The sequence below is a fragment of the Pistacia vera genome, unplaced genomic scaffold (assembly GCF_008641045.1).
Source record: "Pistacia vera cultivar Batoury unplaced genomic scaffold, PisVer_v2 Contig214, whole genome shotgun sequence".
NCBI classification, from domain to species: domain Eukaryota; kingdom Viridiplantae; phylum Streptophyta; class Magnoliopsida; order Sapindales; family Anacardiaceae; genus Pistacia; species Pistacia vera.
In genome coordinates, this window is record NW_022196018.1 from 878,670 (window position 1) to 894,113 (window position 15,444).

Consider the following 15,444-nt stretch of genomic DNA (forward strand, 5'->3'; position numbering starts at 1 on the left):
CAGTCAACAAACTAAAATTGTCATGGCAACGATTTTTGACAAAAAAATGTCATATCATCAATATTTAACACAGTAGAAAAATAGGAAAAACTTAAAAGTTCAGTAGAAATAATTGATAGTTTAGTAATTTCAACAGAAAAAGAATAATCCCACACCTTCAATAGGACAAAAGTAATAATTGGAATACTTTTTGATACGATTAAGCTATTTGTAATTGAACGTAAAAGGATTTGTAAACCGTGTTCAAATGGAAGGCAAGCCACCATGAATATAAATGAGAAAAATGAGTAATTCATTAAGATGAGGTTGCAGAATCAGCTATTCACTAAGTCTGACTATCCAAAAGAAACCCAAACAACTTCAATAGAGGCAGAGACTGTCTTAAGCAGTCAGATATAATACGATTATTAATTAATAATCTCTCTTTACATATCTAAATTCTAAATTACAAGGCATCCACTTAAAACTACCCAAGCTGGTGGAGGCCAGAGAGGATTAGGAAAATGTATAATTCTCTTCATCGTCATCGTCATTGTACAAATCCCAGTCAATTCTGAAATAAATATAATTCCCTTTATACCCAGAAAACTCTTCAGCCACAATAGAATATAAACTTCTTCCACCCAGAAAAAAACACTCTTGTCTTCTAATCCATCCGTCACCTGAATCCACTCACGATTCTCTTCCTCAATCTTAAAGACTATAAAATACTCATATTCTCTACAAAATTCAATGTAATCGTACAAGGTAATCAAGAGTAACTCATTTGACAACTCTACCAAGTATAGACACAATAGACCTTCCAGATTTCCTGGGTACGGGACCTCCACAACAATCAAACTTGTGATTACGATAAACAATATCTACAAGACCCTCAATATCTTTGTGCGAGTGCGAGTACCCGTAGGTATCACCTGTTCTACTCGTAAAACTAATGGACGGGCCGGGTATAGATACTGTTCCCCACTAAAATTTCCTGGATACGAACGGACCTACGGGCACAATACCCGTTTTGCTAGGTCTACCAATTAGTAATCTATATTGCTCTGTCTAATTGGCTTCAAATGTCAACATAAACGCTTCCTTTTTGCAGGCATACCGATGGGAAAACTAAAGATGATATTTAAGATTTAGCATATTTCATTTTCTTGAATTCCAGGAATCTTATATTAAGATGAAGCTCTTTACGTCAACTTTCTTGGTCAATTTAATAGAATCATAAACTAAGATGAGCCTCATATTGAGGCCAATGCTCCAACTTCCTCTAATTCTCATACAATGGGTAAAGAAAGATTGCCTAATGTGAAGGATAGTAGCACCACCTTAATTGATAAAGTATATTATTAGAAATTTGGCCATTTTCAACATTAGTGAGGAATTTTATTCGATGAATGAAAACGGTTTGCAGAACTGACAAAGGCCACGAGTATAAGGATGTCATCATTACATTGTTCCAAACAAACAGTTTGAAGATAAGTTCCCATCAATAGCAGCAACAAACATCAAAGCATCCACATTTCAGCAGTTGCTTCCTGTCAGAAATTCAGACAAGCCGTCAGGAAGAACTAAAATAAAGAGCAACCGGAAACACAAAACAACAGAAAGCAACCAAAGCATCAAGAACAAAAAGAAATACAAACTAATTGTCCACATCAAATTGGCTCAACCAGCTGAAAATCAACGCATGTGAAGAGGAGATCTCAGCGCACCTCTGCATGTGCAGTATTTCTCAAAACATCAGAATTACAAAATATATATATATATATATATATCTTAATAATAAGATGCAAAAAACTTAATCAGTGTGTCTATATAGATTGACAATGAAACTCCAGAAATGCTTAAATGCAGACGAGAAGGGAACAACGGCAGGGTATCAGGCAATCCCAAAAAATTTCATTGCACAATTGCTGCCATGGTTGTTCTAGGGGTCATTTGCTTTCCTTTAAATTTCTTACATGACCACCATTGAAACACCTTCTCGTCCATGAAAAACACAAAAAGAGATCAAACTGTTTCTCATCCACTCTAAAATTCTATTGTGCTCTTGTGTTTGTCTTTCATGATTCTCTTGTTTTCAATCTCTAATTTCTAATCTTTTCTCTACCTTCCTCTTTTTCCTTTCTATGTAATTCTCTCTGTATTTATTATGGTCCACTGATTAGTATAAAGACATTTCTTGCCCTACATCAATTCATCAACAACTATAATAATAAGAAATAAACAATCAAGTATCTACATTATTATTCTAAAGGAAATTAAACAATGAACAGCAGTGCTTTCCAGTGAAGAGAAAAGCATTGCAAGTTCAAATTTAATCTCCACCAGAGGTGTTTCATTCCCTTTGAAATGCTCCACATTGAATAACTGGAAGATTTTTTTTATTCCAAATGGAATTTCCAGCCCAATATGTCCAAATCTAATGTAACCACCAAATACCAAGCGAATAAAAATCTGTAGGTCCTTAGTATAAGCAATCAAAAATTGGATGATCCACCAAAATATTATCCGTTCTATACCAAAAATAAAAAAGGAAAGGAAAAAGGAAAACAGAACTTCCTTATATCTAAATAACAACACTTCTGACTAAACATTGTTTCACCGCCTCAACTCCAATATAGTACCAAAATGTAGACCAATATTGGCAGTTAAAACAAAGAAACTTCAGGCTTGACTCTAGTAGCACCTTAGATTAAGTCAATTTTGAAGGAAAATAAAGAAAAGGAATAAAAAGCTTGTTGAAAAAGTGGAAAGCTAGCATGTATGTGAAATAGACCAATGCTTGCACTTGCATTAACAAATAAAAACCAATGCACTTGAATGCCTCTTACATTTTCCTTTCATATATAACCTTTCAAGAATCCAATAGTGGAAAATATTTAAAAAGTTTACCTAAGCATTTTATCCATTTCTCCTCAATTTCAAACAAAAGATGGAAATCAAGGAAAATGAAAGAGCTTCTTGCCTGCTCTATATAAGGGTAACTTATAAATTAGAATATTTTCAAAACCATTTCTCTGATTGATAACATTACTTCCTTCAGCAAAGTATAGGCACAATTACTTTTTGTTACCTCAAGAGTTAACAAAAAGGATGGGGCCACATTTCTACAGCATATGTGCTTACAAAGACTTTCTAGTTCATAAACCAGCAAGTAAATTGATATCTGGACTTAAAGTAAAAACAGTGGCTTGAAGTTATTGTCCTCTATTCTCAATAACAGTGATATTCCATGTGACATGTACTATGGGTTTTCGAGTAGGTTGACTGAAAATTGGAACACTACAGACGACTTGAGGGTTGCAACTGCAAAGAATTTTCTGTCATAAATAAAGGAGGATTTTGCTGTGGGGTTAGATTTGGTCGAGTGTCAAGCTTGTAAAGATTGTGGAGCGAATTTGCTCTCCCAAGGACAATGACCATGGTAGTTTTGCTATCTAATATTATATACGTTCATTAGCTTTTCTTTCTTTCTTTTTCGTTTTGGGAAAAAGTAGCACAGTTATGGCACCATACTTAAGTCTTAAATTGCGGTGTACTAAATTCAATATATATGTTAGTCACTCTTTCCAATGCATGTGTACATTAGCTTTCTGGGATACCATCTTATGCTCCTTCTAATGCCTAGTGACTAACTTTTCTTAAACAAAATAGTTTCCTACTATAGCCATAAGTATATAAGCAAAATTTACAGATGCCTGAATTAGAAAAATATACAAAAAAAGTGAACAAGTTGTTCAAAAGGTAGCTTCAAGACTGATTATCTCTAGTTACTCACGTAGTGCAGATAAAAAAACATCGAAAAGGCCTCAGAACTGCTACGATAACAAGTTAAAAAAGTTAGTATCCAAGAAAACCTTCCAACCACAAGTGGATGCAACACTGCCCAAAAACAGAAAAGTAGGCCCCAAAATCAGAAAATATATTAAAGAATTATGTCACTGCCACTTCCATTGTGGTGAATAAAAAGAAAACACTCCTATGAACTCTTGAGAGTGTGAGGCGTAGAAGAAAACTCAAAACTTGGCTCTGTACCATAAAAAATGGATAACCCTATCCTCTATGATCATTAAAAGAATTTTGTTTAACTCAATCCAAATGATTTATAAAACAACCAAGACAGTACAATCCCATAAGATTGCAGTTTCCTTATTCCCTTGATGATGGGCAATCTTTCAAATAAAAAAGTGAGCAACTAGAAACAGGCAGCACCAAAATAAGGTTAAAAGCCTTAAAAAGATGTACAAGAGATGAAGAGAAATGGGGCAGTGCAAGAAGAGACGATCAATAATCAAGTATCCCCCTTATACATTATACATCATTTGGGGGATAAATTTATCTTGGAGAATTTTCTTTGGATAACATCACCAATACAGATTATACTGTGTGCAATATATCAAGCCATAGCCTTCATCTATAACGGAACTTCTACCTTTCTATCTTTTTTGATGGCTAAAAGAAGGGAGAATTGAAAAAAAAATCTTTGTAGTTGTTAAAAAGGAAGGATTGAAATAAATACTTCATCAATTTTCTGGAGCCAAACTCTTCTATCTTCCACCAATTAATTGACAGAGACCCTTTCAATCATCCTAAGAGGCTTGGCTCACTCCTTAGTATCTCTATCATTAAGGTTTCTAAAAACTTTTGGCCCAACCCCACTTAGAAGTAGATATTGTCACCATAGCAATAGGAGAATCATAAGAAGTCGAATGCTCATAAACCACAGAACAAGTTCCTCAATCTATTTCTCTTACCAGAGCCTTATTCTTGCTCCATTACAAACTGATACTAATTCATATTGGAAAGAAACATTAGGCTAAAAATTGACTTCAATGGGAAACAGCTAGAGCCTCTTGTCATTTCATTAGGATCCCACCATAATAGTAAACGTATAGGTAAAAAGAAAGCCAATATTAGAAACCTTGTTTTTTGGTTTCCATAGTGTTGAAAGGAAAGAACAAAATACTTAATCTAAATGAATACATCCTTTAGATTGTAATAATGAAAAGAAACAAAGAACTGCAATCTGAAAAGGTTTAACAATATGAGCCAACTAATTAATGTGAGCCACCTCATTCAAGCAAATCAAAGTAGAAATTTGCAACATTCCTATTATGTTTTGCAAAGAATATAAAAATCTAAAAAAGGATATTCACTTTGATTAAACATCATTGTATACAAAACAATTGGGACAGTTTAAACAAACCTGATACTACTAAAAAATAAAAGACCTATAACCTCAAATCTAAATGCTTGTTCAAACCCGGTCTTAGAAACTAATTGGGTCATGTTCATATCTCTTTGTCCCCAAAAAATCCTGGCTCAAAACATAAACAATTTACAACCACCTAATTCAATACACCCCATTTCTTAAGTACCCCCACCAACACTTTAACAAATTTGTGACACACAATTGCAACAAAGACCTCACATTGACCACAATCAGCCCATTACCCACCTTTATACATATGCTGATACTAATTTTAGCATTTATAACTATTTAAATAACTTTCAAGATCCCACAGGAAGAGTAAGTAGGATTTTATCACTACCAAAAATGCGTCCAATTATTACAATAAGTATCAATTCCCATCCCCTTAGCTAAAATTCTAGTTACTCCATCATGAGTAATACTTTTTAATGAGTGAAGTCACAATGTCATACGATGGTTTCTCCTAAACTTAATTTTCAAACTTATGATAATATAAAAACTAAACGTTCATGAACCCCAAAATTCAAAACAAAAGATTAGATAAATAAAAAACCAAGAAAATCACTAAAACATTCCTAAACAGTGTACATACTAAGTCATATATAAATGATATTACAAGTAGCCCTGAGCAAAAACACCAACCCTATATTAGGCAGAAGTCCTATTAATTAAATCAGCTTTGAACTGAAAAAATCCATTAAAAAAAAAAAAAAAAATTCAAGGAAAAAAACTCTAAATAATCAGCATGAAACCCTATATTTAAGCGCAGGCCATGAATCGAGACCACATAATTTCAAAAACACAGCATAGATTGAAATAAAAAAAATTATCTATCACGTCAAACCCTAGATTAGCTAAACAACGTGATAGAAAAACAAATAAATCAAGAAAGAAAAACTCACCATCAAATAAAAAGAAGAAGGCAAATGATTAGGAAGCGTTGGCAGTTTTGGGAATGAGAGGGATGGCGGCGCCCTTGGAAGTCTTCAATTTGGTCTCCTCTTCACGGATCTTTTGCATCTGGAGCATACGTTCCATGACGAGTTCGTACTCGCATTTCTCGTAGGAGTGGCGTTCGTTTTCGCACTTCCACGGCAAGTAGAACTCGGTCTGTCTGCATTTGTTGAGAGGGATGAGCAAGTGGGCACATTGATCTCTGTACGGAATGGGGACTCTCGCCTCCACCATTTCCTCTTGCGTTGCTATCATCTTCTTCGATGATCCGGGAACTTCCATGATCTCTGATTGATAGATGGTTCTGGTTTTGGTTTGTTTGGCTACAGTTTGTTTTGTTTGCGTTTTGAGTGCTGAGTCTGAGTGGCGTCACCGCCCGTACGGGTGTTTCACAAATGGCTTTGCTCTACGGAGTCGTTTTGGGTTTTCCCTGCTACCAGTGCAGTAATCTCACCCGTTGAGTTTATATAATTTTTTTCAAAAAGATACTAAATTCATCCAATATTCTCACCGAAAAATGATAGAATTATTGAAAGTTACATATCGAATTTGTATACCGAATAACGTGATAAAATCTTGATCGTTGATTAATGTTAACTTATAATGAATCAACGGTTAAATTTTGTCACGTCATTCGGTGCACAAATTTGATGTATACCTTTCGATAACTGTAACATTACTCTATTCTCACCACTTGAGTTTATATAAAGGATGTTATCAGTTAAGGTTATTTAATTTTTAAATTAATACTAAAATTATTATTAACATTTGTTATTATAGATATCATAATTTTATAAACAAAATAAAGTTTCGTTTAACTTCATAAACTATAAAATAAAAGTTAAGATAAGTTTGGATCAATTAATTTGTTATATCTATTTTACTTCAGTTGGTTAAAATTGCATTTATATTTTTAATTAATATTATCTTTAATGGTTAAAATCTATTATGTTCCATACATAGTACATACATACATACATTATCCTAGTATAACTGTATCAGGGTCATGCTTGAATACTATTGGATTCACTAATTGGATTGAAATTATATTTTATATATAAGGATTTAATGGTGATCAAGTATGGTCTTGACTAGAGAATTGCTCTCTATATGTGTTCACGTAGGATTTTGCACCAAACACTGGAATCTCTAAAAAGCCCTTCGTGAGGTTGATTTCTGATGTGGATAGATTTTGGAAATTGTTTCAACTATGGAGTCAATGATACCCTATGATAGACAAAACAAAGGTCAGGGGTGCACTAGCAGTTTTCCTAGTATTGACACTCCGACGCTCAAGTCAGCACAATATTTGAGACATAAATAAGTGATAATCCTACAATTATATTGTTTTCCAAATGATTTTATTAGGATTTTTAATGCTTCTCATTGGATTTTGGCCTAAATTGTTACTTAATTCAGTATATTTTATGTTTCAAGCCTAAACGTGCTTTTGGAGAGAAACATAGCAAATATGAGCTCGTTGACCGAGATTTGATCATAATTCAGAAGATTGGAGAAGTTCTGAGTTGGAAGCACTCTTGGCTCTTGCTTAGACCGGAAACCAAGAAGATTGAAGATTCAAGCGAAAAAGCAAGCTGAGGGCAGTTTCGTAAATTTAGCTAGAAAAAACAGCACTTTACCACGGCAAGGTTTTTCCTTCGTTGCAATGAAGTTTCTCCTAGAATATCGAGCAGTTACGAGTAAAGCAACTTCGCCGCGACGAAGAAAAAGCTTTGCCACGGCGAAACTGGAAAAATTCTGTTTTTCTAAATGGCGCATTTTGACTAAATGGCGGTTTGTCCTAGGGTTTTGTGTTAGAATTTAAGAAAAAGTTAGTCATTTTGTTAGAAAGTTCGTCATTTTTATAAGATTTTGGAAGAGAAGAAGAGATTTTCAAGCTTTGGGCTTCAAATCAAAGAAGTTTCTCTCTCTTTTCAATTGCTTCTATGTTGAACTCAGATATTTCTATTTTGGTTATGTTAGATTTCGTTTTTATCATGAACTAACTTGTTTTAGTTAGGGTTTTGATGGATCCTTGATTTTACTTGCTTAATTTATAAATTTCTTATTGTTTTTAAGTTCTATTGTTGTGATTAAATATTTATCTCTATTTTTATTGTGTTAAGTTTTCATTCAACTGACTTGTTGAACATGTTGAGGTTGAGAAGTGATTCATGTGTGACTTCTAAGAATTAATACCTTAGGTTGAGCGAATACTAGAAATAGATAAATGTGACCTTTGTAATCTTGATAGGATTCCACAACTCTTAAGAGGCCTTGAACTATCAAACCTCAAATTTTGGGTGCGGAGGCTTAATAGGAAATAGGAATAGGTGTGATGGTATAACCCGAGAGTTAGTGTCAAACATCTTAGGAGTTTGATTTTTAGTCATCACAATAGAATTTGAACAATTGGAATTCATAGGTCAAGTTAGTGTAACTTGGTGAAGTTAGAAGCCCTAACTTCTATGTTTTAAGTAAATTTCATCCATTTGCATTAATTTAGTTTTAATTGCAATTCTTGCAAGTTTTAATACTTTGTTTTAGTTTAATTCATTTTGTCTCCCATAAATCCAATTTTTGTGCCCTTCAATTAGTAATAGATTAGAAAATTTGGTAGTCAATTCACAATCTCTGTGGGACGATACTCACTTCACCTCTTTATTACTTTTTGCGATTAGTGCGCTTGCTATTTTTGCTTGTGAACGAAATCATACACATCAATAAGCAGTAAAACAGTGTAAAGCTTAATTCAGTGGGTTCTAAATGTCTAAAACCTGGTACAAACCATCCTTTATGTAGTGTGAAGGAGATTGCCTTGGATTGAGTTTCCTCCTTGGTGTAGGAGTCCTTACATGCTAGGGGATCAGCTTGATAAGGCAGTAGGGTGATAGGAAATCTCTTATTTAGGAGATAATCCTAAGTATATATTATCACCATCTTTCCCTTGATCATTATCCCATTATATGATAATTCCCATTATAGTAATTACATTATAAGGTAAGGGTTGGAATATTCCCCAAGTGAAATGTCCAAATTACTCTTGCAAAATATCAGCACTACATAGGCCCCTTGGTTTCTAGAAGTATTTTTTGATTCTAGAAACCAACTCTATGCACTACAAGAAATATATTATGTTGTGACAAAATTAATTTTATCAAATGTTATTTTGTCAGGAGTAATATATTATTATGACAAAATAAAGAAATATCACATTAAGTATGACAAAGAGAATATACAGTAATTAAACAAAATATTGTCATAATATTTTATCATGATAAAGAGACTCATAATAAATGTAGTGAAGAAAGACATTTTTATCATAATATTTCGTCACAAATTTTTTACAACAAATTTTGGTGCCTAGGTATTCTATGACAAACTTATTTTGTCATAAAACATTTTAATTACTATATTTAGTTATACAAGCTCTAATCACAAATTATTTTGTCACAAAAGAATTTATTTATTATTAAAAAAAATTGTCATAATATATGCTTAAATATATGTATTAATGACAAAATATTTGAGTCAAAATTTAAGCGTCGAGATAAATTGTTTTTCATAACAAACATATTTGTCATAAAAAACTTTAGTCATTATATCTAATAATACATGCTATAATTACAAATAAATTTATCACAAAAGAATTATTTATCATTACCAAAAAAAAAAAAAAAAAATTATCATTTATAAATGTCATAATGGAGGTATTAGTGACAAAATATTTGAGTCAGCCATGGTTACAAAAAGGGAAAAATTGAGTAGGGCAAAAAACGAAAAAAGAGAATGTCCTTAAGAACTCTCCTTTGAGTCTCCTAATTTTCTTCGATGTTACAACAAAAAAGGGAAATTTTGAATTGGGCGAAAAGGGGAAAAATTGAATTGGGTGCCGCTTTTGGTCTCTTCTTTTCTTTGTAAAATTGAATTGGGAAAACCAAATCTTGAAAGAAGAAAAATAAAACGCAAGAAGGAGAAGAAGCAGGGAGAGGGGACAAACACACTCTAAAACGCAATTGTTTCCCTTACACTTTAGCTGTGAATTTGTATTTTTAGATAGATATATCAAACAAAGTAAATATATATAATTAGTAAGGAAAAAATATAAATGGGTACATTTGCTTGAGTGTTTAAAGGGAAGAGTTGAGAAAAGAGTGTAGGTTTGAATCCCACGATACCCATTTAAAAAAAAAAATGGTTTTTCCTTTGGTCTTTTTTTTTTTTTTTAATTTTATTTCATTAATGTTTAGCAACTTGGCCAATGATCTTTGCATACAATTTACTCTTAATTTGGAAAAAGAAAAGAAATTTAGCATATTAGAATATGTTCTAATCCAATAAAAATACAATGATAATCAATGTTTAAGACTTCTTATATAGACTTACAAATTATCTTAATTCCTAATCCTAAAAAGATTCTAATGGTATAATATCCTAATGAGTAATATTCCTAATCATACCTAGTAATACTTAATCATAATACTACTCCAACTTCTAATAATAACTCTAGACTAATAAAACTTGACTAAATTAATATATATATATATAAAAGACTATACGACCAATATTTGATTAATGAATAACATAATTTTTAGACCATACAAGCAGTTGTCTCATCCTTTTTGGAACATTTTCATTCTTTTGAGTTGTCACGTACTAAAGTATATACAATATATGATCATATGAAATTAAAAAATTGAGGCAAATTATTCAATTCAAGCTACCCTTGACGTGGGTGTTTGACATGTGGTTTAGTTAATACTCTATTTAATTTAATGTGCCATTTCTAATTTATTGCAACAAAGACTCGATTGAGTGATTGATTTAAACTTCTAATTTTATGGGGCGAATGAGAATATATATGCATGTAAATGATGAATATGTATTGAATAATGCTACGGACATCGACGCTTTGCACCGAATTTTTACATTGAACGACGTGTCCACTGTAACAACTACTTTCTTCTACCAAAATCATAATATAGATTAATAAAAAGACAGCATATTTCTCAAAACTGTTCGGCCCAAAAAATTTTCTTTACTTAATAATTACATTCTTTACAAAACAAAACATCATGTGTACAAAGACTCTCAAAAACGAAAACAGTGGACAGTGCAGCCAAGTCTCCCCGCTTGCCGACGTCCATCTGACCAGGTCCTCACCTATTTCCTGTACAACAAAGAAAACAACGGAGTGAGCACAAAGATGCCCAGTAAGTAAAAAATCTCTTAATCTATCATCCCCGTGCATTACGCATCAATTCTCTTCGTATTCTTATCAATTTTCTAATTCAAATTCTCATTTTTCTTTCTTTTCTTTTCTTTCTTTTCTTTTCTTTCTATTCATTCTCATTCCGCTTTCTCGTTGCGGAGACCGCTCTCTCTCATAGCGGTCTACATGCATTCCGCTCTCTCATGGCGGAGATAGCTCTTTCTCATAGCGGTTTACATGCATTCTGCTCTCTCATGGCAGAGACCGCTCTTTCTCATAGCGGTTTACATGCATTCCGCTCTCTCATGGCGGAGACCGCTCTTTCTCATAGCGGTTTACATGAGGGTAACTCTACACTCACGAGTTCCCCATCACTCAACCTATTTTCTTTTCTTTTCTGTAGCACTTAGTAAGCATTTTTATCCTCTAGTGCTAGTTCTTTCTTTCTCTTTACTCTAAGAGAATTGATTCTTTTCTTTATCTCTATTCATAGAGTATTTCTTTCTCATTTCTCATATTTTTCTCTCATGTGATTACTCAATTAAACATATGCCTATGGATGGCTCATGCCTAAAATCTTTCTCATATGCATTCATGACATGCAAATATGCTATGTTGCATAAAGTAAGGTTCTCTACTTCTACTCATGCTTCTTTTAGACATTTCATCAAACAAAATGTGTGCATACATAAACTCTATTCTAACTTTAATTATACTTCTTTCTTAATCATCCAAAATAGGAGTTCAACTCCTTTAAAACATCATACAACCTGCAAGGAAAAATACACTTCAAATAATCTTCTCAAATCCTTCTAATTCTATCCACACTTCTTCCCAACTTTAACAACACAATCCACCATTCTCATGGTGGAAATTCTTTCTTATAACAACCTTGAATTCATCAACTCATTTTAAACATAGAAATTCAAGCATCAAGCACATATCTAAAAAATCTCTACACATCATTCAATCAAGTAAATCACAACTTAGGTGAATTTACTTACCTTGGACACAAGTAGAATCCACTAAACCTCTCTACTCTTGATGGCTTGATACTCTCTCTTAAACCTTCAATACACAACTTAATAAGGATCCTACTCTTTCAAAAATAAAAAATTACTACTACAGTAAGGATTCTCACCTTTTTGTGCTTAGGCTTAACTTGTAACAATTTCTAGTCAAAAGCTCTTCAAAGATCCTTGGAAACTTGAATGAAAAATTGAGAGAAATAAGGGGTGAAAGAGGCAGTGGTGAAGAAGCAAAATGAAAGGGTTTCTAAAGCTAACCCTTAAAATCATATATTTTCTCCACTCTTTCCCAAAATACCCTTACTCTTTCTTTGAAATTCCATTTAAGACCTTTCATTCTTTGCAAACACAACCCCAATCAAACTATTCTCTAAGTAATTTTCTTACAATTCACTCCCCACTTTCCCTGCTAAAAAGGGGTAGAATGGTCATTGAGTCTCAAAAGGAAGAATTCTCAAAAACTCAAGGGGAACATTCAGCCGGGTCTTCGCCGCGGCGAAGCTATTTTCTTCGCCCCGGCGAAGGCTCACAGAAGCTACACGGGTTGTAGCACCTCCTCTTCGCCGCGGCGACGATTATTCTTCACCCCGGCGAAGACTGTAACCCTAATATTTCGCCAAGTCTTACAAAATTTCAGGGAAATCACTCAACCAAACCAAGACACCTTTTCATCCAAGGATAAATCGAACAATATTAACAACATACAAACTCAAATGAGGATAAATCAATAAACATTCAAGCCATTCATCAACTCTTAACTACGTACCTCAAATGGGGTGTTACATCCACTAAATCAGACGAGCCACGTATCACGTTACCAAATATTTCGCGAATGAACGACTGTCCATCAAATATAGATGACCGTCCATTGTTATTGGACGGCCGTTCATTTGAAATGGACTCCCGTCCATATTATATGGATGGGCGTCCATCTAGAATGGACGCTCGTTCATAGTTTAAACTAAAAAAATTTGGCCTAAATTGTTTATGGACGCCGGTCAACCTCATAAGAGGATGGACGTCCATCTTTTAATATTAACATAAGAGGACGGGCGTCCATCTCGCGTCCATCTTCTTCTTCCTCTTCCTCTTGCTCATGTCTTTTCTTTTCTTTATAGTAATTTTCGCATTCTTTTGCACACTGCAACTTCTATTCCTTGTCATATTGCCTCTGGACTTTGCACTAGTGCTTGCACTGTTCCAACAAGCTGCACTAAACATTTGGAAAGAAATTCAAGTTAGGGGCCATGCTTTGGAGATTCTGATACACTCTTGTTGGTGTCATCAAGTGAGGATTGGCTCACACCCAGCTTCTTTGTAGTGCTGTCACCTTCATCTTCCTTCTCAGTGCTATTCCCAAGACCACTATTCACCCAAACTTGCTTCTGTTGCTCCAACCTCCTCACAATACTCACATTCTCTTTCTTCTTTTGTTCCCTTTCACCTTATTCTCTTCTCCTAAGAGCGCATCTTGCGACACTTCTTCATTATCAGCTTTTCATTATTCTTTTCCTTTTCCTAATTTAAGCAAACTAAGCTTTGCTTTCTTCTACAGGGACTACTGGCAAGCACCACTGCAAAGTCCACCTGCTGTGTCGAGCATGGTGAATGCTCAATCACCGCGTATCACTGCAAATGACAAGAATCAAGATGACCCCAACTTACAGTAGTCTAGCACTTTCAGAATTTTGTTCATTGTGGTTTTAATTTAGGAGCAAAAACATGAAGTAGTTATATGGACGCCCGTCCATCTAAGTTATTTTTCTTTTAAAATTTTTTGAATGGCGGTATAATATGTACGGAGAGTCTATTAAATATAGGCAGACGTCTATAAATGTTGGACGATCGTTCATTCACAAAAGTCTAACTGGTTGTCATGTCCTTCGGTACAAAAATTCGGTGTAAAATTTCGGTGTCACTCATATGTATTAGCTTAAAATTATAACAAAAAATCAATTACAATATTTATAGTTATAACAAATAATAATATATATTTTAAATATTAAAGATAGATATTTTTTTTATAGGCATAAATAATTGATTAATTAAATAGATATAAAAACCTGAAAAAAGCTTAATTGAAAAGTTTGGGTTGTTAATTAATCTATAAAAATTATGAAAGATCAAACAATATAATTTGTGTTAGATATGATGAATAATAAAATATATTTTATATATTAAAGATAAACATTTTTATTTTTATTAAGAATCAGTCTATTAAATAAAAGAAAAAAATATATAAAATATAAATTAATAAATAACAATTTTTAATAATTAACAAAAAAAAAAATCAAATTTCAGATAAATAGAAAAATTGCCCTGCCCCTTTTTATCTTTTTTCCCCACCCAACCACCCTAAAAAACTTCACCCCCAATTTTTTTTCATGCCTGCTGCTCACCTTCCCTCGTCCCCACCGACATCCCTCCAACAGCCTCACAATCTAACAACCTCCAATCGAAATCACTACGAACACTAGCAGGTGGCCACTTTCTCTAATTTATTTTCTTCTTTCTCTTCATTCTTGTTTTCCCTCTCTTGCTATTTGTTTAATGTTTTCATGGATTTGTTGATTTTCAAGGTGAATTTGATGAATTGTTTGGGGCGCACTGGTTGCTTGTGTTGGGTTAATATAATGTGTAGTTTGGAGGTTTTTGTATGTTGCGATAATGGTTTAAGGGTGCATTGGTTGCTGGAATCACACTGTGCTATTCCAGGCCTGGTGTGAACTGGACAGTAGAGGCTATGGCGAAGACGGTGGGTAGGGAGGTAGAAGATGAAGGGGCGGCAGCGGAGGGGCTTGTTACAACTGTGAACAGAATAATAATCTGGCTAGGGATTGTCACTAGGGAGGCGGCGATGGTGAATTTCGTTTGAAGGTTTGATTTTTAAGGCTTATATGCTGAATCTCTGGCGTTTTCAACTTTTTTTTTTTTTCATTTGAGTTGGCATGTTGCGTTTAAATTGATTATATGGTGCATTGCGTTGGTTGTGTGGGAGAAATTAATGGAAAATAGAATTTATTGAGCAGTCATATATA

At 33.6% G+C, this 15,444-nt stretch overlaps 1 protein-coding gene across 1 annotated transcript; it reads right to left on the reverse strand.

The window, feature by feature from the left end:
- Positions 1-1,491: 1,491 nt before the first annotated feature.
- LOC116129908 (NADH dehydrogenase [ubiquinone] 1 beta subcomplex subunit 7-like) lies at positions 1,492-6,593 on the reverse strand. Its single transcript, XM_031415652.1, has 2 exons — positions 6,115-6,593; positions 1,492-1,532 (listed from the first exon to the last, which is right to left on the reverse strand). Exon 1 carries the CDS (start codon positions 6,446-6,448, stop codon positions 6,143-6,145), a length of 306 nt encoding a protein of 101 aa, XP_031271512.1. The 5' UTR covers positions 6,449-6,593; the 3' UTR covers positions 1,492-1,532; positions 6,115-6,142.
- Positions 6,594-15,444: the final 8,851 nt, after the last annotated feature.